The sequence below is a fragment of the Lissotriton vulgaris genome, chromosome 6 (genome assembly GCF_964263255.1).
Source record: "Lissotriton vulgaris chromosome 6, aLisVul1.2, whole genome shotgun sequence".
NCBI classification, from domain to species: Eukaryota; Metazoa; Chordata; class Amphibia; order Caudata; family Salamandridae; genus Lissotriton; species Lissotriton vulgaris.
Window position 1 is genome coordinate 1,558,573,127 of NC_141694.1, and position 27,824 is coordinate 1,558,600,950.

At 46.0% G+C, this 27,824-nt stretch overlaps 1 protein-coding gene across 1 annotated transcript in view; it reads left to right on the forward strand.

The window, feature by feature from the left end:
* The window catches only part of OTOR (otoraplin), an 84,024-nt gene that overhangs the window by 22,561 nt on the left and 33,639 nt on the right, over positions 1 to 27,824 (forward strand). Inside the window, exon 3 of the mRNA XM_086925439.1 lies at positions 8,522 to 8,632. Coding sequence (XP_086781565.1) covers positions 8,522 to 8,632 — 111 coding nt within the window. The remainder of the gene's footprint in view (positions 1 to 8,521; positions 8,633 to 27,824) is intronic.

The following is a 27,824-nucleotide window of genomic DNA, read 5'->3' on the forward strand; positions in this document are numbered from 1 at the left end:
CAACCGACGCCTGTCCCCACCACGTCTTCAACAAGGCTGACTCCATCATCGCACCCCAACTCCGGGACATCATAAACACCTCCTTCAACACCGCCACCTTCCCGTAGATCTGGAAGCACGCCGAGCTCAGCGCCCTCCTGAAGAAACATACAGCGGACCCCACCGACCTCAAGAACTACCGCCCCATCTGGCTCCTCCCCTTTCCTGCAAAAATTCATCGAGAAGACCGTCAACAGACAGCTTGCCGCCTTCCTCGAGACGAACGGATCCCTTGACCCCTCGCAGTCCGGTTTCCGAGCCAACCAGAGCACCGAGACCACCCTCATCGCAGCCACTGACGACATCAGATCCCTGCTCGACAACGGGGAAACAGCGACCCTCATCCTCCTGGACCTCTCTGCAGCGTTAAACACTGTCTGCCACCGCACCCTAGTACAGCGCCTCAACAACATCGGAATCCAAGAGAAGGCACTGGAGTGGATCATCTTGTTCCTCGCCGGAAGAACACAGAGTCGGCCTCCCCCCGTTCAGATCCGAGACCACCAAAGTCATCTGAGGCGTACCACAAGGATCATCACTTAGCACAACCCTCTTCAACGTCTACATGAGCCCTCTTGCAGCCATCGCGCGCAAACACAACCTCAACATCATCTCCTACGCCGACGACACCCAGCTGATCCTCTCCCTCACCAACGACCCTGCGACCGCCAGAACCAGCCTAATCGAAGGGATGAAAGACGTCGCCGAATGGGTGAAGAACAGCCGCCTGAAACTGAACTCAGACAAGACGGAAATCCTCATCCTGGGATCATCGCCCTCCGCCTGGGATGACTCCTGGTGGCCCCCTGCCTTGGGCACCACTCCCAAACCAACGGACCACGCACGCAACCTGGGCTTCATCCCGGACTCCTCCCTCTCGATGATCAGACAAGTCAACGCGGTCTCATCATCATGCTTCAACACCCTGCGCATGCTCCGCAAGATCTTCCGATGGATCCCCACCAAAACCAGGAAGACGATCACCCAGGCGCTCGTCACCAGCCGGCTGGACTACGGAAACACCCTCTACGCGGGAACCACAGCCAAACTTCAGAAAAAACTCCAGCGCATCCAGAACGCCTCCGCACGCCTCGTCCTGGACATCCCTCGACGCAGCCACATCTCCGGCCACCTGAGAGACCTGCACTGGCTCCCCGTCGGCAAGAGGATCACGCTCAGACTCCTCACCCAAGCACACAAGGCCCTCCACGACCTGGGTCCCAAGTACCTCAACAACCGCCTGACCTTCTACGCACCCACCCGCCAGCTACGATCGTCCAGCCTCGCCCTCGCCGCCGTACCATGCATCCGCAAAGCCATCGCCGGGGGAAGATCCTTCTCCTACCTGGCAGCCAAGACATGGAACTCCCTCCCCATCCACCTCTGGCTGACCCAGGATCACCTCTCCTTCAGGAAGCTCCTCAAGACTTGGCTCTTCGAGCAGTAACGGACCCCTCCCCCTCAGCGCCTTGAGACCCTCCCGGGTGAGTAGCGCGCTATACAAACGCCCATGATTGATTGATTGAACTCCAAAAATTCACACCCACCCTTTCCCCACTGCTGTCTTTGGGATTCCTCTGCTAAAGTAAGTCACACAACAATAACATGAGGTTGGAATAGTGAACACAGGCTGGATCGCATTTCTTATAGGTTCAGCCAGGCACCTGCTGACATGCCTTGGCTGTGCTTTCAGATCTTTTATACGTTGCTTGATATTACCAAAATCTCTGCACTGTGTTTTATGACTATTTAAACGTTCTCTAAATATGTTATTAGTACATGAGCGGATACTGTGTTTATGTGTTAAAATACAATTTTCACATATTCTCATTCTCTTCCATCCTCTGCTTGAAACCTCGTCTCTCCTTCCACACATCTTTGTCTTTTACTCTCATTTCTTTTCTTTCACTTTTGTCCTTCTGCTGACGTCACCCATATAATGTTGTCAAATGTGCTGCTTCACCATAGAAAGTCCAGGTGGTCCCTTCACTGTATTTCTGTTTGGAAGATTGTACATGGCAGGGGCGTGGGGGGTGTATTACGCCCTCACCTCCTTGTCAAACTTCCTGTCTCTCTTCCTATCTCCTCTCCCTTAAAATCCTTCAGGTGGCTTCTTTACGTCCGGTTTTGTTTTCGCTACACCTGTCCTCCCACTGCCATCATGTCGAGGGCAGACATAGCTCTCTGCTTCGCTATATAAGTGCATTTCCCACCATCAAGATCATGTGGGTCCTGTCCCCTCATATCTCCAGTGGTCAAGAACTAACTCTGTCTTAGACAAGGTCTATCCTTCCGTTCTGAGTAAGGAGTGTCTCTCCCACACTGGAGCTCTCTCAGGTGGGTCCTGACCTCTCACCTCTCCAGTGGGTCTGCCAGGGCCTAGATTTCTATTCCACAAGGTGTCCCTCTGGTGTCTTCCACAGCTGGGGTCTCTCAGTGGGTCCTGTCCTCTCATCCTCCACCTGGCATGGCAAGGCCTTGCGCTCTGTGCCACAAGGTCTCCCTCTGTTGTGAGTAAGGAGTGTCTCTCCCACACTGGGACTCTCTTGGGTGAATGCTGCCCTCTCACCCCTCCAGTGGGACTGCCATGCCCTGGCTCTGTTCTACAAGGTCCCCCTTCCATTATTATCCAACATATTAACCAGGGAAACTATGTTTTGACATTAATTGTTTTCTGGAGAACAGGTGGAATGAACAATTTTTTAATTTGCCTCAAACGTCATGTAGAACAGGGGTCTACAACCTTTTCTGTATTGAGAGCTACTTCTGCTCAAGGAAAGTCCTGTTGAGCTACTAGCAAATGTTATCACTTTAAAGTAGTGACAACACATATTAACATTACACTAAGGCCACCCTAAGCAGAATTATTAGTGATAACCAAGCATTCCAGAAAAAGGACACCAAACGAAATATGAGGAAAATGTTTCTCAGTATTAAATTATTCCAACAGACTAATGAAGTAACATTCAAATGGTCACATGCTGTGCAGCACAAAATACATACCCATAGCAGTAAATCCCCCCAACTCAGCTTGAATTATCATTCAGGTATCAACTTTAAATGTGTTTTAGAACTGCAATATGTTGCCTTTGTCAGCATATTTGATTTTTGAAAATACACATTTTTCTATCAAATGCCACTTTCCATTTTGGGCAAACAAACTCAATTTTTGCAGAAGTAAAATCGGCTCTAAAAAAACAATGTTCACCATTAAAATATCAGTTTTCATTTTTAGAAACTACAGTCATCGATTATCAGCTTGTCATTTTCATAGAGTATTACCATGTAAAAATGCCTCTCATGAACAGATTCTGCTTTGAATAAGAGGTATTACAAACATAGGTCATGGATGCTCACCGTAACACCAAGTATGCCTAAGTTAGACCAATAATGGCCACCATTATAAGACTGCCACCATTGTGCCATGGCAGAATGCCATAACATTCAGGATGCTGGCTGCATCCCCATGTATGTGGGGTATGTCCCCCGGGCACTGGCTACCAAGTTCCCAATGGGTTTTTTCAAACAGTTATTTGTAGTTTTCTAAATAAATCTAAGCACTCCACTTTTATTTTATTGAAGTTCATTGTATTGTTATGTCACAACACTGTGTCTTCTTTATCAAACGTTTGAACTGCACTACCGAGAATGCATTATTATCGGTTTACATTCATTTTTCCCAATGCATTTCAGCAATTTTGGCCTTCATCCAGGGACGATCTATGGATTTAAATTAACATGTTTCACTAAATAGGAAGGACCACTGCGTAACTATATTGTCTGAAAAGTCAAGAGGTGGGGGATGCCCGAAAAATGAAACAGTGCAAGAGATTTATCCTTAAAGTGTTCAAAAACATAGCGGTGTGACAAATCCTTTGCGTGACCCTATTTGTGCTTGCACGATTGACGATGGGAAAATCTTGGGGCCCGTCTTTGACAAAACAGTGGTTGAAAGACTGTGATCGTAGTGTCTGTCAAACTAGACAGATTATTACATCCCCTGTGCTCAGTAATACGGGTATCGTGAAATGCATGCTTTTATTTACATTTGTTGTTGAATTAACGGCACACCTCTACAAATTCTACGCAGACCACAGCTGTGCGTGCACTGACATTATAGTGATAACATCCAGGATGCTCACCGTATAGCAGTCATGCCCATTATTATGTGAGGACTGAGGAACACTCATCCTTCTGTCAGGGGTCGCAAAAAGTAGGCCAGTCATGTTCTTAATATGTTAATGATGGCAGCTGGTATGACACAACTTGGCTGATAAATGGGCATTATAGTCAAGGATGACTGTTATTATACCATTGGCACTATTATTCCGTGCACAGACACTATTGCGCCAGAGATAAAACCCTTATGATGCGGGTCAGCATACAAATTTTATAGTCATTGACACTAGGAGTAGCTTCCAGGAAATAGCACAGTTTATTAGGGAGGCATTATGTCAGACTGACACACACACATAAATAAATGTTGATGAGACTTAATTTTTCTTTCCTCTAGATCCATACCCGGCTCTCCTCCGCTCTTGGGCTGATCATGCTCCCAACTAGCACATTTTCACTCTGGCTCCTGCAGTCCTATATTTTTGTGGATCAGCCCTGATTACTACTACCATTTTTCTTTGATAGTGCATTGTTGTGCAGGGCGTATAACATGGCCAATTCCCTTGTGACTTGGATTTAGGGTGGATACAGATGGTCTTGGAGCAGACGCCATAAGCCAACACAGTATGTGTTTAAGCATAATTGCAGACGCAGGAGCAGAGGCTGTAGTTACTGCTCTTTGAAGAGCAATGTATAAAATCAGTGGTGGCCTTCAGCATTCAAGAAAGACGTCAAAGCTCTCCTGCTCAACATATTTGCGCTATATAAAACGATCAAAATAAAATAAAATAAATAAATAAAAATTATAAGGCACTGCCATTGGTTTGGTTGGCTTTCACTCTAAGGGTTTCAAGGTGAGTAGTCCTGCCTTCCTTAATATGCTTTGACTCGTTGAGATTGGCTTGGTTTGTCTTCCCCTCTAAAAGCTACTTTGAGGGGGATGGCGAGCTACCAGTAGCTCCCGAGCTACTCGTTGGAGACCACTGCTGTAGAACCTGGTCTCTCTGTAGAGAGAAACAGTGTTTCCTGTTCTGCCTGTTTATTTGAACAAAGTATTGCTTTCTGGGAATTGTAGTCCTCCAATGTTTAAGATCAGTTGGATTGCTGCACCTCATAACAATCATTTGTAAAAATGAAACCCTGAGAATGGATGCATGGACCCTCTTTTACTAATGTTTTGTAAGGGTGCTTGCACTCTGAAAGGCTACACAAAAGTTAGTGTCAATCTACTTACTGTATGCTTTATTGCATTGTGTTATGCACCCTCCAATATATACTTTAGTAAATAAATGCCATGGTGTTTGGACTTCATTCTGAGTTCTAGATCCATAGTGACCTGGTAGCATAGTGTAATTTAGCGTCCCTATGCAAACTAGGGTTCTTTGCTGAGCTCTTAGGCTGGCTTCAGAGCCTGGCCTCTCGGTAAAGAGAGATGCAATGTGGTTCGCTGGAAAAGGTATGTAAGGTGTGACCCTGAAGAGGCAGGACTGGGTGTTCTGCTACATAGCACCCCCTGGTAGTATGGAGGTTGTCCATGAGGAGTAAGCAGGTGGTGGTTTGCGTCCCAATTTTTATTGATGGGGCAGAATGAAACCTGGGGGAGGGCAAGAAGCAGTGGCCGTTGGCATGGACCCTGAGAAACAGAGATGGGTAGGTGAGTCTATCCTAGATACTGCATTGTCTGTGGTTGCCTTGTGGGCTGTGGTCCAGTTCCTGATCTCTGAGGGTAGCAACCCTGAGACAGAGAAAGTAAAGACTAGGAGGCAGGTTTCACCTGCAGCAGTGAGGCTAAAGGAGGGTAGTCGGAGAGAGGGCCATGCTTAAAAAGAATTGCTGAGAAACATTTTCTACTCAAACCAGTCTCTTGCTGTCTGTATTTATCAGATTTATTTATCCATATTTATTTTGTTTTGTGAATAGATGATGTGATAACTCGTATATTTCCACATTTACTTAACAGATAGACGTGCATTCATACTTTGATGCCCGTCGCGTTTTAGCAAATGACACTGCCAAACTAATATAATACACACATCAAACAATTGGCATAATAGCACAAATACCTGTCGAGAAATGCAGCAATTAATTTAAGCAAATCTCAGTGAGCTTTATAACTCCCTATGCTGGCAATATGTACAGCCAAAAGAAGTCAATTATCTGCATTTTTCCACTTTTAAAAGTAGATACAGACAGGATATACAATGTTTTTTGTCTGTAGTTATCTGTAAAAATCTGTAAAAACGGAAAACAGGGAGCACCAATTATGAGGAGTACTAAGTTCTAGACATTTTTGTAAGGAGGGGGTCCTCATGCCTGAAGTTTTTTGACAGGGGGGTCTCGGCATCCAAAAGTTTGAAGACCTCTGCAGTCTATCCTCTCACTGACGCCGTCGCACTCCGTCCTCACACTGTGACTCAGCTCTCTAATGAGCCAGGGTGGTGGCAGAGCAGGCCTGGTGACGCAGCATGAGCTCCACAGTCTGACATCACAGGGGGTGTGACAGTGCCTCTCAGGGCGTGCCCCTGTCTCCCTTAGGTTAACAGAGCACACACGTCAGCGTGGCAGGGGGCGGGGGCTGGTCAGGCTTTCAGTATCATCTTTGGGATTTTGGGGGCCCCAGACAATACACATTTACATATTTTGGGATCTCCGTACAGAACACATTTTGAATTGTATTACCCATTTCCAGCTAACTCTAGACCGCATGATGCAAAACATTACTAAATTATATGTTAAACTTTGACAGGGTCACACAAAGAACATAGACATATGTCACAAACGGGACACCCCAAAATCCTTAAGGCGACACAGGGTAGAAAGACAGAGTCATAGGTAGAGGTAGAGAGAGAGAGTGGGGGGGGGGGTTAGACAGAGAGAATTGACATAGGTCAAACAGGGAGAAAAGTTCACTTTACCAATGGCTCCCTTGGAAGATCTAGACCCTAGGTAATTGCACACTTTGTCCATGCTTAAAACATCTCTGGGGGTCCCATGCTGCAGTGGTCTGGTAATTCCCACCTGCCAATCAGGACAGGGTTATCGGGGCACGCCTGGGTGTGCATGTAAGTGTGCCCGATTGGATGCAGCTGCTCTGAGCCAACCCTACAAACACAGGTGCTGGCTAGCTCATCAATAATCAATCCGGGCCCCTCTGTAGGTGAGGTCCATCAAGCGTCCACTCATCAGCAGCTCGTCAGACTCTAAGACCCACTGATCTCTAGAGCTGATCCTCCTAACCCCAGGGTCGGATTGGTAGCACGTGCACTCAGGAAATGGCCGAAGGGCTGGTAGCAGAGTTCTAGCTATGGGCTGCTTTTTTGGACAGCCTGGGGGCTGTCTGTGCTGTTAGGATGCCGCCGGTGGCCCAGTGAGTGCCTGAGTGGCCTTTCTAGAGGCAGATGGGCAGAGGTATCGCTCCCTTTCTCTCGCTGGGCCGGCCCATTAATGTATGCTGATTGAGCGGGGGCAGGGTGCATGAGCAGAAGTGGTCTTCCTTGCATTCAAAACGTGCCCCCCATCCCCTTCTTTTCATAAAACTTGACTGAAGCAGTGTTTTGGGGAAAGGGAATACGCAAATGTGGGGCACTTTTTTTTGGTGTGCCCCGGGCCGATTTTTGATCCCAATCCAACCCTGCCTTACCCCTCCCCATAGCCTTGTCCTTCTTTAGAGTCAGGCCTGGACACAGCTGCTACTGTCGCTGGCGCTGCACCAGACTGTATACAAGTGAGATCATTGCTGGTCACGCAAGACTATCTTATTTTTACCCTGTTTGGTCTAATGGCCTTTACAGAGGGTGGTGAATATGCTCTACGGTATTCACAGCTTAGACTAACACTTGGAGTCAGCAGTGCTTCTCTTCACAGTGAGTCCCATCGTCTGGTGGTCCAATGATGGAGGCAGTGATGGGGAAGAATATGTCTGGTGTGGTACTTACTGTTTAAACAGGAAGCTCTGATAGGTCCATCCCTAGTGAGTAGTTCGTTACCAGCTCTGGATAATTGTTTACAGCCTACTTCAGGAGCCATCATATGTGTCCCTATATGTTCACAAGCAGCAATGTCTTCAGAGACTGTCGACCATCAGCTTATAGTTAGCGGATTGCGTGACAATCTCATGGGTTTGTAGGGATGCGGTGAAAGCTACCAAATTACGTTAGTTTAGCCCGCGATGCGTGACACTAGGCGTGACTGAGCAGAATCGAACTGGGATATATTGTTTATCTGTTGGAACTCAGACCACCATTTCATATGCATGTAAATAGAAAGTATGCACATTTCTCAGGCCTCTGTGAAGCATTTAGAATGTGCTCACATGGAGCAGATGATTTCTATATGTGCGGTGGATAATTGTGATGTTCCCCAATAGGTTTACAGCGAGCAGTACAAGGACCAGATGGGTGTGATTGGCTACTTCCCCAGCACAGTAGTCAAGGAGGACCACGTCTACCAAGAAGCAAAGAAAGAACTCCCAACAACAGTAAGGCACTTACAAATAGCACAGAGTGTGTCTGGCTGCATGGGATATGGCCTCCGTGCTTCCACTGCAATTGTGACCTTTGACATTTGCCTCACTAATATGCCCAGGTTACCCAGGACAGTACCCCAGTATATATATATATATATATATATATATATATATATATATATATATATATATATATATATATATATATATATATATATATAACCTACTGGCTATCGCCAGTAGGTATATATAGTTAGGATTTTTTCCCTATGGGATTTTTGAAAGTTCTATGTCTAATAACTTTGGCGTTTGTGGACGGAATCGGCTGAAATTTTCAGGAAAATGGCACATTTTGTTTCTGAGCAGCCCTTGAAAATTTGGGGGGGTTTTGTCGAGGGGGGGCCGAGAAAAAAGGGGGGTCCCAAAACGCGTTTTTCCCATGTTAATTTCCATAGGGCGGTTGGACTCACTTTTAGCTCGAACGGCTGAATGGATTTGCACGAAACTTGGCAAAATTGTAGGGACTGTTAGCCCGATGTGCCTTTGCTAGGTCTCAATATATGTGCTCCAGTAGTTTTTGAGAAATTAACGTTCAAAACAAGATATATATCTGTAACAGCGCTCCGGGCTGCGGTCCGGTTCGCTTACTTTTCGCGAAACGGAACTTTGCGCGCAGAAAGCTGATTGGCTCTCCGGTGTCTGTCAACATTCTAAACAGTCCGGAGCGGCCGCCATCTTATCTCTCGGTAGGATCGAGAGAGAAGAAGAGGTGAAAAACGAAGGGGGAATTTAATGAAAGGGGGCAAGGTATACTCCTCTTGACCCCCTAGGAATGTTGTTGGGGTTATTAAAGGGTCCCGTGGGGAAAATAAAAAAAAAATGATTTTTCACGGTAGAAGCGCTTCACGGGCCGCGAACTGGGCTGCAAACTGGTAGCGAAACGGGAATTCGCCATTTTGTGCTTCGTTTTAATTAAATTACTAGGTATAAGGGGGTGCGGGAGACGTATCCTAATCCCCTATGTTTCCTGAGGGTGGCTGAGGAGGCTCATATATGTTGATACATCTCTTCCAGCGGCTGTGCGTGAGCTTTTTTTTTTTTTTGCTGCGTGACGTCTGTTAACGTTCGATTCGATGGAAATCAGGAAGTGTTGACCGCCAATTTGTCACTGCGATAAAATATTTTGTTATAAATGAATCCTTATTGATAAACATTGTCTGCGCCATCTTGCCTTTTTTCCAATGCCACAATTTTGTCGTGCACGGCAGCCATTTTAGATGCCAGGCTGGTCCCAGGCTATCACCTACCCCTGCGGATGTAGTTTATGGCCCCAGCTGTAGAGAATCCAGACATGCCAACCCTCCCGATTCAGGCGTGAGACTACTGATTTCAGTGCTAGTCTCCCGCCTCCCGATTTCTGCAAGCAAAAACCCGGGGGCATATTACCAACAACTAGCGTTAATTTTTGTCTCTAACTTGTTTAGAGACAAAAATTATCGCCGCACATCGGCGATTTTTATCGCAGATAAATCTTGCTATTAGCAAGGTTTATCGCAAATGCGATAAAAAACGGCCGCAATGCATGAATATCGCAGAAAAGTCAGCGATATTCATGTATTATCGAGCAAATGCTCTTAGCCATGTTATCCACCTCCCATTGGATAACATGGCTAAGAACTGCTCAGGTCAGGTGTTAGCTTTTGGAGATATTCGCGCTTAGCGCGAATATCTCCAAAAGTTGGTAATAGGAGATAGCGATGTTAGGGACTGTTTCCAGTCGCTAACATCTTGGCACGCCCACTTTGCATGTCATTAGTGATAAGTATCACTGACATGCAAAGCGGGGCCCAAGATGGTCGCTATCTCCTTTTAGCTGTCACTAACTGGTGTTAGCGACAGCTTGGTAATAGGGAGATAATTTTATCTCCGCTTTCTTGGCTTTTAAAGCCAAAAAAGCGGAGATAAACCCCCTTGATAATATGCCCCATGGTTCCTCGGGGGTTTCAGCTGACAGGGCTCGGTATTGTGTTACGTGGTAATTCTTCCAGGAAACGTCAGAGGTCGATGCAGGGGTTCTAGAAGGGGTGATAAACCATTTAAGCCTCATGAACAAGCGCATGGTCTTTTAAAGATCTGTGAAGTACTCGGGGCGGCGGTGTGTGTGTGTCCTCTTTCAGGAGCGGGCGGGAGGGGGGGGGGGCACTGCCAGCAACTTCCAGGCCAGGCAGTGTTCAACACTTGCATCACCCTTTCTCTGCCTGCTATTGCGCTCCATGCTTCGGAAAGGTAAGAAAAAGAACGTGCATTTGAGTTTGAAATGTCCGATCCTGTAGCAGTACACTTGCAAAGCCCACACATGATAATAACCCGATTCAAGGCCCCATTCACCCGTTTAAAAAAAAAAAAAAAACACTCCAACAAAGTAGGATTATAAAACTTTATTAACTTTTAAATATAACGAACGGAACAAAAACTGTAAAAACATTTAAACATTTTTCACAAAAAAAAGCAACAATGGTCAGAAGCTGTCTTTTGTGCGAATAGTCCCAAGGCAGCACAACGTGCTGAGTTCTGGACGGCACCCAGGTGATGTCACCTGGGTGCCGCACTGGTTTTTGGGATCCTACAATGCAGCAAAGAAAAACAGCGTGGGGCGTCCAGGGTGGTGCGGAGGGAGGCCTCGTCAGTAGCGGTCTGTTGTGCGAATAGTCCCAAGGCAGCAGAACGCGCTGAGATGTTGATGGCACCCAGGTGATGTCCAGTAAACTGCCGCACTGGTTTTGGTATCCTACAATGCTGCTCCGAAAATTGGCGTGGGGCGGCCCGGGGGGGGGGGGGGCGTGGGGGAGGCGGCATGAACGGGCCTCCCCAGGTGGCGGCCATCCAGCTGAGTTGCGCCCGCTCTTGCGGCTACAGCGTCTCGCTCACTATGTTGTTGAGTTGCTCTCACTCTTGCAGTGCAGCGATAGGCGGCTGCCACATGACTCTTAAAATGGCGGCCGGCTCTTCGGTTTTGGGCCTGGTCCACTAAAATGGCCCTGGGACACCTTGGAACTCGGACGCTTGCCTGCTAGGACTTGGGCTCCATTCTCAAAAAGCGTCCCCTCAGCCGTGAAGATTCTACAAAAGTCTTGGGGGCCCTCGACTCCTGCAGGCTTCCGGTGGGGAGCGGCTGCCATGATTGCTCGCGGAATGACCACGACGGAGCCACGAGATGGTGGTGCTCTCATGCTGACGCCAGCTTCAGTCTGAATCATCCAGAAACAAGGTGGGGCTTTCATCGTTTGGGAAAAAAAAATGTTCTAAACCAATGAAAAGTGTTATTTTTAGGTCATATGACCAAGCCTTCTATCTTTAGGAAACCAAAAGTAAAATGAACCAATGAAAAGTTTTATAAACAAGTCACATGACCTGTTATGCGGCATAGGGCTACAAAAAGCGTAGAAAATCCGTTGGCACGTGAGGCGGCGTCAGTAGCGGACCGATGTGCGAATAGGCCGAAGGCAGCACAACGCGCCGAGATCCGGATGGCACCGAGTTAGTGTCCAGCAAGTTGCTGCACTGGTGTGGCTATCCTACAATGCTGCGTCGAAAGTCGGCGTGGGGCGCCCCGTTGGCCTGTGAGGTCGCGTCAGTCAGTGGGGGCTGTGCGTCTCCCCCAAGATGGAGGCTCCTCGGCTGCAGTGCGGCGCCCCTTAGCGTTTCACTCGCCGTCCAACTGAGTTGCGTCCGCACTTGCGGCTACAGTAGGCCGAAGGCAGCACAACGCGCCGAGATCCGGATGGCACCGAGGTGGTGTCCAGCAAATTGCCGCACTGGTGTGGCCATCCTACAATGTTGCGCCGAAAGACGGCGTGTCCAGCTGAGTTTCTCCCGCTCTTGCGGTACAGTGACTCGAACGCGCCGAGATCCGGATGGCACCGAGGTGGTGTCCAGCAAGTTGCCGCACTGGTGTGGCCATCCTACAATGCTGCGCCGAAAGACGGCGTGTCCAGCTGAGTTCCGGTCACTCTTCCGGCACAGTGACTCGAACGCGCCGAGATCCGGATGGCACCGAGGTGGTGTCCAGCAAGTTGCCGCACTGGTGTGGCCATCCTACAATGCTGCGCCGAAAGTCGGCGTGGGGTGCCCCGTTGGCTTATGAGGTGATGTCAGTAGTGGACCGATGTGTGAATAGGTCGGAACCAGCACAAGGCGCCAAGATCCGAATGGCAAGTCCTGGATGTTGAGTGCCATAGTTGAGAGTTCTGAGCAGTGCTTGTAAGACTGTCTGAAGCTTATTTGCACCTGCTGCAGCTTCACTATTGCCCTGGTGTGGCCAAAGGTCGCACATGACATAGGCGGCCGGCTCCCGAGGTCCGGCGGAACTTTTTTCCTTTTCCTTTCTGCTTCTTGTCCTACAATCCGTTTCATCTGAAGACACGACCAGGTCCCTGAATGTGTGCAGGGGGACGCTATTGATTGAATGAAAATGGCGGCTTGACACAAAGCTGACTCAAGCGTTGCTGTTGATGCTATGCAGACAAAAATTGGTTTTCAGTTTGTACATTCTTCAGGATTTTTTTTTCCATCCAAGGCTGATTGAGAGTTTGTAGAAAAATGGCTTCAGATTTTCCACATACTACTCTTCAACATTCTTCCTAAATGTAACAATGTGAGACTCACTAGGAGAACGGCTGTTTATGTTTCCTTTCAAAATGCTGCCAACAATATTTTCAGAATGGAAGACACCATCTTGTAGCATAAAGGGCCGAAAGGGGTTCTGGTCTGGCCGATGGTTGGTGGAGACATTTTGACTATATCTTGGACCTGCCCGGCCTCGCCCAAAATGGCGCCGGTATAAATGGGACTCGTAACTCATTGTTGTGTACTAGTTGAACAACCTTGATATCACGAGATATGAATGCAGTTTTGATGCTCATGGCGGGCGGGGACGAGAATTGATTGAATATTTCGACATCCCTATTGATATTAAGTTCTGATGTGTTATTGATTACTGTACTATTGAAAGTTCGAATTAACGTCACCCATGGTACTTGCCCGCAAATGTATATCTAGATGATTTTTTTTGTAAGTGGCTTTGTCGTATTTTAATTACAAAATGTACGTCCACCGATTCCGCAACTGTTAGACACCTTAGTTCTTGCAACCTAATGGCTCGTTCGTTACGTTCCTCTATAATGTAAATGTCTCCTCATCATATACGATTCCAGTTTGCTCCGTGGCCGGCCCACGTGGTTATAGGCCCGTATTTGTATACTGACATTTTCACAATAAAGGTTTTTAAAACAAAACATGGTAGTAGTATTTACATTGGTAAAGTTTTTACTTTTAGTCACTGTTTTCGAATCAGTAAAAGGCAAGTGAAATAAAGTAGTCCAATTACATGATGGATAAAAGGTATAATATGTAGGAACGCAGTAAAGATAAATGGTCAAGGGCAGTTGTGTTTTCCACTTCTGCAACATAAAGTGATCGATAAGAATCTGATAATCAGGCGTATCGGCGACTAAGACAGCAGGCCGAGTCTCTTTTACTCAACGGCTCCGTCATGGAACGAAGAAACGCCCTTTTTCTCGAAAAAGGAATATATTTTACTTGCAGGACAGTTGTAAATTTTCCGGGAAAGTACATTAGCCTGGAATATTATAACATATATGTTTTTAAAAAAAAGTTAGAAATCAATAAAAAGCGTATTTTTTAGGTCATATGACCAAGGTTTTCATTATTAAAATAACAAAAGTAAAATGAACCAATAAAATTTTTTATTAACAAGTCACATGACCTGTTATGCTTACGTTGCGCGCTACGCGCCGCGCCCCGGATTACTTCCGGGTGCGCTAACGCGGCGTGTCATATAACGCATTACGCGACAACGTAGGTCAAGAATATAGTCAAAATGTCTCCACCAACCAGCGTTCGGAACACAACCCCTTTCAGCAGTCCAAAAAGTTCTGTAAAATGACAACAGAGGGGACAGGCAACAAGAACCATCAGTCAAAGAGGGGAGGGCAAGTTCTTCTCTACCGGGTCATGTTGGGGCGCTACCGGAACTGATCGAATTGGTAGTCTACAGTGTTTCTGGATGTTTCAGACTAAAGCTGGCGTCAGCATGAGAGCACTACCATCTCGTAGGTCCGTCGTGGCCATTCCACGAGCAAACATGGCAGCCGCTCCCCACCAGAAGCCTGCGGGAGTCGGGGGCCCCCAAGACTTTTGTAGAATCTTCACGGCTGAGGGGACGCTTTCGAGAATGGGACCCAAGCCCTATCAGGGAAGCGTCCGAGTTCCAAGGTGTCCCAGGGCCATTTTAGTGGACCACGCCCAAATCTGAAGAGCCGGCCGCCATTTTGAGAGTCCTGTGGCAGTCGCTTATCGTTGCATCGCAAGAGCGGGAGCAACTCAACTACATGGTGAGCGAGACGCTGTAGTCGCAAGAGCGGGCGGTAAACAGCTGAATGGCGGAAGAGGCACAGTGTAGCAAAAGCGAGCGGAATGGCAACTAAAACGGTAAAGGGGTGCCCCACTACAGCGTGTCTTCAGGTCAAACGGATTGTGGGACAAGGTCCAGAATAGAAGAGTCATCAAAAGGCAAAAAGTTCCGCCGGACCCCGGGAGCCGGCCGCCTATGTCGGGGGCGATCTCAGGCTACACCAGTGCTATAAGACTTGGGGAGGGGGTCGGAGCCAAGCGTCTTCTCCGAGTCCGTGCCATCACACCGCCCCTCGGGGGCCTCCGTCAAGCGGTTTAGGGAGGTACCATATCACATTGTTTTCAAATGCAGTCAGGTCCACAAACGACACTCACTTACTTTGAGAATAGTGAAGCTGCAGTAGGTGGAAATAAGCTTCAGACAGTGTTACAAGCGCTGCTCAGAACTCTGAACTATGGCACCCAACATCCAGAACTTATGCCATTTGAGAATGGCAGTGACATTGAAGCAACTCAGGGACCAAAACCATTAACGTACTTTCACGTATGAAAATCTTACTTGGGGAGGGGGCAGGAGCGAAGCGCCCCCTCCCAGTCCGCGCCACCACACCGTATGTTGAAAATCTGAAGCCATCGATCTACAAAGTCAACCAACCTTGGATGGAAAAATCTAGAAAAATGTACAAACTGAAAACCAGTTTTGGTCTGCATAGCATCAGTAGCAACGCTTGCTATCAGAGTGCATGAGTTTCATGCTCGATCGATTGAGCTAGCCAGATCGGGCAATAAAAAGTATAAAATAGTTATGTAAATAGTTATTTAATAAAATGTTTTACCCTGTTTCTTTGCTGGTGTGTTGTCTATATTTTTAATATTTGCATAGGGTTTGTCGTTATTTTGGGCGGGGTGGGTGACGGAGTCGAGCTGTCTTGCAGCCCTCATGGTGTGGAGCTCAGTTAATCTCACTATTTTCATATTTCTCATGAAGAGTTGTTCCTAATATTTCTATTTTAGCGAGGTCAAAAAGAGATCCAATTAGTGGCCTACTGATTTTGCTCGATTACTTTTATTTTTTTACACGATTTTTCACTATCTGCAAAGACTAAACAGAGTATTGCGACTTTGTGCTTGTTTGTAAATAGAGAATGATCCAAAGAGAACCAATTCTAAAACAGTAAATGCTTGGATAACAATCAATCAAATGGAGAGACAAGCAGGCACGACGGATTACAACGGGGGTAAAGGTCTGCGTTAACTACCGTTCACTATCTGCAAAGAGAGAGTACTACTAAGAGAAAAGAGGGGAGGGGGGGGTGCAGCGTTCAAAGCACATCAGCGTGCATAAATACGAAAATGTTTTTATCTATCACGTACTTGACATTTTAAAGCTTTTCATATTTGCTATTAAAAAACCATTGAAATTCACTGAAAAAACCATAGGTTATAGTCGATATATAGTTAGGAATTTGCATTTACAAAACCTTGAAAATTCAATGAAAAAACCATTGGTTTTAGGCCATATATAGTTAGGGATTTGCATTTACAAAACCTTATTTTACTCGCATAAAACCATTGAAATTCCATTTATAGTTAGATGCGCTAACTATATATCGCGCACCCGCAATCCACTGCTGATGATGTCACATATTACATCATTCATGACATGGTTAGTGACATCACTGATGACATCACTGATGACATCTCAAATGACATCACTGATAAAATCACTGATAACATCTCATTTGACATGACTGATCACATCACTGATGATATCATTCATGTGATAATACCATGAACCTCTTCAGACTCTAATATAACCTTAGATACAATCAGTGTAAACAGACAGTCACAGACTGTCACTCATCCATGGAGTTACTCACACACCTAGTCAGTTATGCCAAAAATCAATCACACCTCCATTTTCTCAACTATACAGTTATACACACCTTACTTATTCAAACATATACTAACACATATTTACTTTACTCTCTTATACAATCCCTGATACATGTTCACAATGATCCATACAGCCACTCACACATTCACTGGCTCTTATGCACAGTTATTTATAGATGTCAACTCTCACATGTACTGTGTTTTACATATGTACTTACTTTGACATGTAGCACTGAGATATCCATTCACTCACTAATACACTCATGCACAGTCAACCGCCCATACAGCTGTTTCCACATACACTTTTGAATCCATACATATAGTGAATCAACTACTCACACATCTATGTACAGAGTCACACACCTCCCAGCCACCCATACACACACACTCAGTTTCCCATACAAATACTTGGACAACCAATGAATAACCCATACAGTTACTCATATAGCTACTGATCAACATATGCAGCAGTTTGTAGAACAACAGATATAATGATGCACACATTAAAACAGTTTAGTCACTAACCCATGCACTCAGTGAGACACATTTAATCACTCACTCATACAGTCAGTCATGCACCTACTAAATCCTTCATCCAGACACTTATACATCCACTCATTCTTCAATATGTAAGACATATTTTAACTTTACAGAAACATACAGTCACTGGATGTTGTCATCAGTGATGTCATCAGTGATGTCATTTGAGATGTCATCAGTGATGTCATCAGTGATGTCACTAACCATGTCATGAATGATGTAATATGTGACATCATCAGCAGTGGATTGCGGGTGCGCGATATATAGTTAGCGCATCTAACTATATATGGAATTTCAATGGTTTTATGCGAGTAAAATAAGGTTTTGTAAATGCAAATCCCTAACTATATATGGCCTAAAACCAATGGTTTTTTCATTGAATATATATATATATATATTAAACGTGTATTTATTTCAAAACTGCACAGATATCACATTACATGCTGACCCATCAGGCCGCAGCGTGTCAGGAAAGTATAAAGAAAAAAACACCAGTTAACATACACTCCAATTTAACAGTGCAGGGTGTCTCGGCGGTCTATGTGTATGCCCATATGCTCCGCTCAGCAGCTTCATTACAGGGCGCCCGATATCTGTGGGGCATACAGAACAGTTCCCATAGAGAAAAAATAATGTGCAGTGTTAACGATATAACTTTAATGAAAGAAAAAAAAAAGAGAAAAAGAGAACGTAGGCAGCGACTGGGGGCGGGCACTACTCCTAGAGAGAAGAAAAGAACACCCATAAAAGGGTCATCGAGCAGTAGGCAGAGGACCGACATGGACAGGGGCGAAGCCCCTCATTTCCCCCGGGGAGGGGTACAGCAGTGTATCTGAATGGGGTGGGGTCGTCAGGAAATAACATAAAAAATATAACATAGCATGTGTATTTGCAAAGCGCAAGTATCACCCATGGCGCTGAATAACAGATGTATATTGTTACCTAACTCAATGGTACTCATTTCATCAACCTCAGATGGAGGAAAGGCTGACCTGCTCGGATTAGAACCTATGAGCATGAGGTCGAACACAGGCCTTTACAGTGGATGCATTAGTCCACTGCACCACCAGACCCTGGCAGATCCCAGGCAGCAGTCCATAACAGTACAGTCTATGGAGATAACGCCCTAGAATATTAATTAATGCGATGCAATAAACCCCACTATATAAACCATAATTTTAATTAATATGTGAGGTGTGGAAAAAAAAACCTGCAATAATTAACTTCTGAACAAAAACCTAAAAATGCATACTTAATCAGTTATAGACTGCCATGGCCATCAACTGCTACTAAACGTGATATTTGAAAGTATTAGGTGATATATTTTACTGTTTCATGCTTTTGGAGGCACACAAAGCAGATGGTGTTCATCAAAACTGCCTTTCATGCTTTTGCTTACACTCCCTTGAGGAATGTTGTACTTTACCGAGAAGAGAAGGCAGGACGCGAGAGTCCCCTCAGAATAACAGTACTGTACACCACACATGATAGTTTTTGGCTCGAAAACAGTTTTATCATTATAAAAAAATAGCACCTTCTTTCTCTGCAAATAGTTCAATCGAGTAAACATTTGTGAGCAAATCAGCACAAAGATCCGTTTTTGCAAATTTTCACACTTGTTTGAAGAGCCAAGTTGGAACATAAGAATTCTTGAAAATTAATTCGTATTTTTAGGCTCCAGTCTGTGTATGTCCACCTGGAATGAAGAGAACTAGCCTCATGGCATATTCTTAAATGCAATATATTTCCCAGGTTTAGTGGAGGGAAACTTGAGGCCAGGACTAGACCTGCACAGAATAAAAAATGTGACCGCTATAAACTTGCAGGTACATTTTTGTATAATTGCACAATATGATGCAATGAAAATGCTGCAGCTAATTCGGAAATTTCAGTAGTTAGTGCTCTGAAATGCTCCCAAAGGGCCTGAATTCCAAGAACGTTTTCCAATTTTCTGAAATATTTCAAAAGCGATCTCGGAGTTTCACACTTAACAGAGTAGGAGTTTGTGGCTTGAATGTGCTTAGTATGGCTTTAGTGGAGTTTGGCAGAGTTCGGTATTTTGTGGATATTGCATGGCCAGGTTACTAAGCGGACGTCTGGCGAATTGAGAGGGCAGAGGGTAGAAGGAGGCCCGAGTGAATGATGCGTGTTATTGTGTTAAAATTGTAGCATGCACATTAACAAGAATTTCGTAAACACCAAATTGCTTCTATAGAAAATAAGCACAAACGAATATCGAAGAAAAAACGCATCTGAGTGGACAAGCACAAGTGATTAGACCACTAAAGGCCAGATGTACGACACTTCCAATTTGCGAGTTACAAATTGGGTTGTTTTGTGACTCGCAATTTGCGACTCGCAAATTGGAATTTACAACAGGTTCTCAGACACTGTTTGTGATTCCTAATGGGGTCACAAATTACCTGCCTCATTAGTATTCTTGAGGCAGGTGCAATTTGTGACTACATTGGGACTGACTAGCACTCCCAGCCAAGGTGGCCTGCTATGGTCAGCAGACCACCATGTCTGTAAATGCTGTTTAAATAAAGCATTAAAAAAAATGCAGCCCGTTTTTCTTAAAGGAAAACGGGATGCATTTGAAAAAAAAATTAAACGTTACTGTTTAATTTTTTAAGAGTAGGCAGTGTGCTGTGGTACCACTGCCTGGTCCTAAAAAATATTTTCAGTGCCAGTCACAAAGGGGAAGGGGTCCCCTTGGTATCCCTTCCCGTTTGCGAGTGGCTTACCGCTCATTTGAAATGGGTGGTAAACTGCGAGGGTTTTGTGGCTGCAGTTTCGGCGCAAAACAATCTTACATTGAAGTGTGAGTCGCTATTAGGAAGGGACGCCATTGGCACGCCCCCTCCTAATAGTTGGAAACCCTATTATGGCTAGTCAGTAATAAATAGGTTACCGACTCGCAAAATAGGGTTTCTAAATAAGGCAGAGCGATCTCCCGTTTGTGACCGCAAAAACTGTCGTACATCTGGCCCATTGAAAACAACTCCCACAGATAGGTCCAATATGAACATATCAAAATGAGACTTTCCCCTACACATGCTTGCCTGTATACAAATACAAGCACCCCCCTCACATAGACAATTTGAAGCAGTGTTTCTGCAACACAGGAATAAAAGAGCAACAACAAATAATGAAATACAATGAACAAATCATTTTACGCATACATACAAACAAAAAATGTTTCACCAGAAAATACATTGGGCAGCAGTGTCCATAGGGTACAGCACAATCTCACAAACAAACCTCTTCAACTCTGCATCTACAAAGACAAACACTTCCTGGTGCACAGGCAGACGACTAATTGAATCGTATTGTGTAGTTAGTGAAATCAGAGGCACACTTCACATGAACTACTGGCAGCAAAGGTTGCAATTAGAATCACCAATCACTACCCAGGCTTTGTTCTAAACATACTTTGAAACAAAAAGTTGCATTTACATGGAAAAGCTAAGCCATGCGAAGTAAGGACAGTACTGAAGCACATAGGGAGCAGGACACAATTTCCCTGCAATATACCTAAGTTAGACGCAGGTTTGCACACACCAGAAATTGGAACAATGAGCAACGAAAACACATGCGCAGACTACAATTGCTCAGGTGCTCGGAGCTTCCACAAACAGCTGCTGCACATGCTACAAAAGGGGCGGGGCATCCATTAGTACACACCAGACTTGTCAACACCCATCTGTTTATTCCTACTCCACTGAGTGCCTTTTGCACCCTGAGCCCACAGGAAACAGCCATGAAGCTGCACACCATTTCAGTAACACAACCTCCAGTCTGGAGAACGGCAGAGTGCCATGCCATTGGGCGGACAGCACAGAAAGTGACATCTAGTAGTATGCAAATAGTGCAACAGGGCCACTTCCACAGATCCCAATTGTTTGGACAGCACCAATTAAAGAGACCACCATATCTCTACATTTGAGACACCCTAAAAAATGTCCTCAGCCCCTCCCCACTACAGTATCTTGAAGGAATGCTCTCTGAAGCAAGAGAAACACCTGCTGTACCTGGGCAACTTTACATGGTAGTGACTGTATCACATAATTCAGGGTTGATTGCCTGTCTGAAGCCCTTGCCACATAGCTGTAACCCTGAAAAAGAACGACACGCAGGACATCGGTCTGCAGTCCTGTAAAACAAGTGTGCATTACAGTTAAATTGCTTACTGTGAAATCTTTTTAGCAAAATCTACGAGCATGGTTGTTTTTCTCCCTATACCCTGCTCCTTACTAAAGATGTGATCGGCTCGATGGTCCAGATTTTATTTGAGTCTTTTTCTTTTATTTATACATCACGTCTTTCTTTTTAGCCATAGCAGTATTCTCATTTTCGGTCTTTGTTGAAGGTAGTCATATTATCCATGAATTTCTTGCTACTCTTTCATCCTTCCACTTCCTGTCCAAAATGTAGCTTTTAGTCTTGTTTTTATCTAGTTCCTGCAGTGAAAAGAATGTGAATGACAGTCTCAATAAGATTTTAATCTCTACAGTTTATCAACCTCTTGTATTCGTTCTGAATTCTCTAGTACACTTCTGGTATGCTTTTATGAACCACACCCAGTTATCGATTATTGGGAAAACTTGGATACATAACACATTTAGAACTACCTTTAGTTCTTCTAGAAATATTAAAAGTAACACTTTTCGGTGAAAACACGATACCTAAATCTAATGCATTTACACCAGAAACTCTTCTGCAAGACATTAAACACAACAGCATCACCAATTTAGCTGAAAGTTGTTTGCGTGACAATCCTCATTACCCAGCCACATTTCAAGTAAACTTGGGGGCCGATTTACAATTACTGGCGCATCCCTGCAAATTAGCAGGGATGGGCCAGTAATTGTGCGCCGAAGCTCCGCCACCCATGATGCGCCGCATTTACAATGCATACATAGAAAATGCCCCCTTCTCACACTACATATAATGATTCAGAACAAAGACCAAATAGAAAAATTCATTGAATCTGGTCTGGTACATTTATTTATACCTTTTACTTATGGTATAATAGAGACTTAATTGCTCTTAAAGTTCTTGAAAGGCAGAACCAAGGACACACAATTCAATCTTATTCAGTTAGTAATAAGCATTTCGAGCTCACAAAGAACATCATAACGACAATTAAAGAAAAAACATTCAAATTACATCCAAACAAACATGTACAAAAATACATTTCAAAAATGCGTACAAAAGTCGGGGAAGAGATATAATCCTAAATAAGGCTGCATGTCCCAGGACAGTGGAGGGAAGTGACTTCCAATGCTGAACATCAGACTTGAGACGTTTCAGTGGCGGCCGAAGATTGTGGTCATAGAATTTAGAGAGATCTTTGGAAACCCATATTCCCAGTTATTTGAAGCACTCCTCAAACTCTGTCAACTGGCAACCCTGGGGGAGTGAAGGACACTGTCCGTAGAGAACATAAAGCACTGACTTAGATCAGTTAATTGTATACCCCGCGAACCTCCCGAACACTAGAAAAATATCTAAGATCACGTTGAGCGATGCTGCTGGGGAGGCCAGATAAAGCAAGATGTCACCCGCTTATAACAATATGCGGTCCTCCCAACCATGTGTCCATCTAAGGCCCCTAATGGGGGATCCTAATGGATCCATGCCGCCAGCGGTTCCAAAGCCAAAGCAAAGAGGAGCGGCGACAATCGGCAACCCTGTCGGGTGCCTCTGCGAAGAGAGAAGATGGGTGATTTCCGATAATTCACAACCACCTGAGACAACCGTTGATGGTACAGAAGACGCACCCATTTAATAAACTCAGTACCAAAGCCAAATTTATGAAGCACAGCTAACAGATAAGGCCACTCAATAGTGTCAAAAGCTGATGCGGCATCCAGGAATACCACAACTTCATCCTCCCTGATTGTATCCGCCCGGCAAAGTACTCCATGGAGCCTGCGGAGATTGAGGGATGTATTTCTCGCCGGCACAAACCCTGACTGGTCGGGTGGACCAGACTGGTGAGAACCCGGAGCAAGCAAGTGGCAAGGATCTTCGCAAGGATTTTAGCTTCGCAATTAAGCAGTGAGATAGGACTGTAGGGTGAACATTGGTTAGCAGGCTGGCCCGCCTTGGGGATTACGAAGATATTGGCCAGTCTTTGATCTTCGGGAAGGATCCCTTTCTCTTTACTCGCCCTATACATATCAGTGAGAAACGGGGCAGTCTTATTTGCTGTTATCTTCAATAACTCAATGGGAAACCCGTTAGGACCCAATGCTTTCCCTCCTCGCAGGTCATGCATGGCTTTTTCAACTTCAAACACTGTGATATCAAGATCAGAGCTCTCCTCCTTAGTGAGAGCCGGCAGTCTAATATCATGTAGGAGAGAGGAAGCCTCCTCCTCAGAGTGTGTGGTACGGGAAGTGTAAAGTGAATGGTTATACCGTCCGCAATGTTCTGTGGTGCAGTAATACTGGTTAGGGGATCTGTGTCCAGAAATTTGACTCAATTAAACTCCCTGAATAACCACCTTATGAGCTTCCCAAAGTACCGAGGCGGAGCTGACCGAACCCAAGTTCTCCTGAAAATACAGATCAGACTCACTCAGAACCTTCTCCCTAATGGCAGGAGTCGTGAGATACCAGGAGTTGAGCAGCGCTACCCGACCGACCGTGGGTTCGCCCACTTCCAACTGGCACTGAACAGGTGAGTGATCTGAAATTCCCCTAGCCAGATCTCGCACAGTTCTTCTTGGACAAAATCGAGACCATCATCATCAACTTGGCAACTCCCCCATCACAAAACACTATAACCTCCCCCGGAGCTGTTTCCACTAATCTTGATCCTCCAAGTCTAGTATGTATTCTGAGGGAAAGTCTCTTGACCTTTCCCCAGATCCCCGAAGCAGAATTTGAGAGATTGGCACTGGGCATTACCTCGGGTTCCCCCCTTGACCCATTGCCCCCCAAAACCTGGAAAGCATGCGGGAACGAGCTATTTCACACCCTTCGGAGGATCTGTAATCAATCTCTCCGCTGTGGACTCGTTCCCAACCCCTGGAAATAAGCTCTCATCACCCCGCTACTGAAAAAACCATCTCTGAATCCAGAATGCCTCTCTAATTTGCGACCCATATCACTTCTGCCCTTTCCGGCGAAAGTGGTGGAACGATGGGTCAGCACCTGCTTGTCAACACACCTTGAGCAGAATTACGCTCTGGACGACTTCTAATTCGGATTTCCTCCAGCCCACGGCACCGAAACAGCTGTACTTACTGCGATGGAAGAACTTCGAGTGCGGGCAGACAGGGGCCAAGCCGTGGCCCTGATCCTATTGGACCTGTCTGCCGCATTCGATACGGTCAACCATGTAATCCTGCTAAAGAGGTTGAGAGAGGCGGGGGTTGACAGCACTGCCCTGCTCTGGTTTCACTCTTTTCTCAAAGATAGGAAACAGGCTGTATACCTCCCCCCTTTTCAATCGGCCTTCTCCCCAGTCCCCCACGGTGTACCCCAGGGCTCTTCTATCAGTCCGATCCTTTTTAATGTTTACCTCAAGCCTCTGGTCACATTAATCAAAAGCCACAATATGACTACAGTAAACTATGCGGACGACACCCAGCTCATTTTCTCTTGGGAGGGGGAAGACTCCATCCCCATGGATGCCTTCCACGACTGCCTAAGGGACACTGCTGGCTGGTTACACCGTAACTCCCTCCAATTCAACTCCTCGAAAACCGAGGTTTTGTTCTGTCCTGCGAGCCGAATCTCTCGCCTTCTGCCTGTGGAGTTCTGGCCCCCGGAAAACTCAAACAATCCGCCACCCATCACCAGTGTTCGCAATCTCGGCGTCATGCTAAACAACAAACTTAGCATGGAAACGCAGATAACGAGAACAGTCGCCACCTGCTCGACCCTTATGCGTTCACCTCGTAAAATCCTGCCTTTACTCCCACCTCAGGCCCGAGCATTGATAGTCAGGTGCACTATTCTCAGTCGCCTTGACTATTGCAACGCCCTCCTGCTCGAATCTCCCATGGTACTGCTGGACAGACTCCAACGAGTCCAATCGGCAGCAGCTAAATTGGCCCTTGGATGGACCAGGAGATCCTCGGCCACTGCTGCCTTAGCCGAGCTACACTGGCTCCCCTTGAAGCAACGAATAGCCTTCAAGGCTCTCTGCCTGGTCTTCAAGGCACTACACGGATTAGGACCAAGACCCCTACAACAAATGTTTACTTGGTACATCCCAACCAGAACTCTACGAACCGCAACCGCCTGCCTTGTGATAGTGCCCAGGTTTAAGAAGGCCAGGATCGGGGGAAGATCTTTTAGAGTAGCTGCGGCCAAGCTGTGGAATAGCCTGCCTGCCGACATTCGCCAAATTCCACAGCTCCTACCTTTTAGGAAACGAATAAAAACATGGCTCTTCCCCTAGCTTTCCCCTGCCACTTCCATCCCCCATAATCACTCCCTTCGCCTGTAAATTAGGAGTAAGCTTCTTAGCGCCAGGATACCTGCCAGGTGACAGCCACGCTCTACAAATGTTTTAAATAAATAAATAAATAATTGAATGTCCCTGACACAATGAAGGTGGTGCGTATGTGTGAGCACATAATCTATACGTGACATACTACGATGGGGTCCCGAGAAGTGGGTGTATTGGAGCTCATCAGGGTGCAAGTACCTCCAAATATCCACAAGGCCCATATCCTCCAGAAAACTATGAATTCGTTTACGAGAGGGTGGCAGGTCTTTCTGGGGCCAGCGGTCCAGGGAATCAGAGACGATGGAATTAAAGTCACCCCCAATTAGTAGCCTCCCATCCGGCAAGCCGAGGAGGAGCTCACCAAGATCAATAAAAGCCTGTGTATGTAAACCCAGTGGTATGTACACAAGGATCAATTTAAGTATTGATCCCTCCTAAGTCCCGTAATTGGCAGCAAATCTACCCAGAGGGTCAGTACGGACCAAACCAACAGTTAAGGGATACGATTTACGGACTAGGATGCCCACACCCCAAGAGCCTGAACCAAATGCCGAATGAGCTACTAACTGGAAGGCCCAACATGACAGGGCCTTACAGCCGTTATCCAGCAGATGGGTCTCTTGCAGAAAATCTATGTCAGGTGAGCGCTGCTTTAAAAATTGAAGGACAACCCCTCGTTTAATTTTGTCACCCAGTCCGTTTACATTCCAGGATAGTAAGGTAAGTTTCTGTCTACGTGTCAGACCCATTATCCACTCTTAATGATGTACGATGCCCCAATAAGGAGCGCTGCATAAGGTGTATGCAGAGAAGTGTCGATAAGTCCCCCAGTTCTCTCGACAATGAGGACCTCCAGAACAGTGAGTCTACATCTGCCTTTACGTGTAACCACTTACATAAGTCATGCCTAAAAAACAACACAATCTCAACACAAAAACAAAGACAATCCCAACCCACCCACCCCACAGACCCAAAAAACATACCCAACGACCCCCTCCCTGCCTCCCTGCCTCCCTGCTCGGCGGAGTCAAACCCCCCCGCCCCCCAAACTAGCAGAGTGCCTATTACCCACCCTCCCAAAGACTTACAGGTTCGTGTAGCCTAACCGAGCACCCGTCCCTCGGAAATTGTCAAATGAGAATTACATATAAACAACATAAAGATACTAAACACCACATCCAGAGCCTAGAAAACATTAAGGCAATTAGAGCAGTGGGGGAACCATGAGAGTCATGGAGAGCGCAGCCCTACAAAGGCATCAACAAAAGTCCGGCTCAGTACTGACTAGAAGTCTGATGAACCCAAAGGAGCCAACAGAGCATCACAGTCCTGTGGCTATGCAGAAACCCACACCCCGAAAAGAAGCATACAGACCAGCTAGCCAACACCGTCCTCCGCGTCGATCTGCTCCCGGGGTGACGTACCACCATCAGAGTTCCGGGCATCGCCACCCCATTCCGTACTCCGGGCGTGGTTGTTCTTTCGGCCAGCCTTACGCCATCCATTGAGCCAGTCCCAGGCCTCCTCCGGGGTAGCAAAGAACCATGTTTTCCCCTCCGCTTCCACCCTCAGTTTGGAAGGGAAGAGCATAGTATATTTCAGTTCCCGGTCACAAAGCACTTTTTTACCTCCAAGAAGCTTACCCATTGTTACTGAACCCTGCTGCCCTGGAGGTAGGCGAGTGCGGGAGCTGGGCTGGCACACATGATCCAACACATTTGTTAGTAAGGAGGTACATCTCACCATTGGTACTTCGCCCACCGCATGACCGCGCTGCTCTGGGCCCTGATGGAGGTGGCCTTGGAGTTACATGCACAAGCTCCGCGAGCAAGATGAGAGGAAACGCGGCTCGCGAAGAATATTG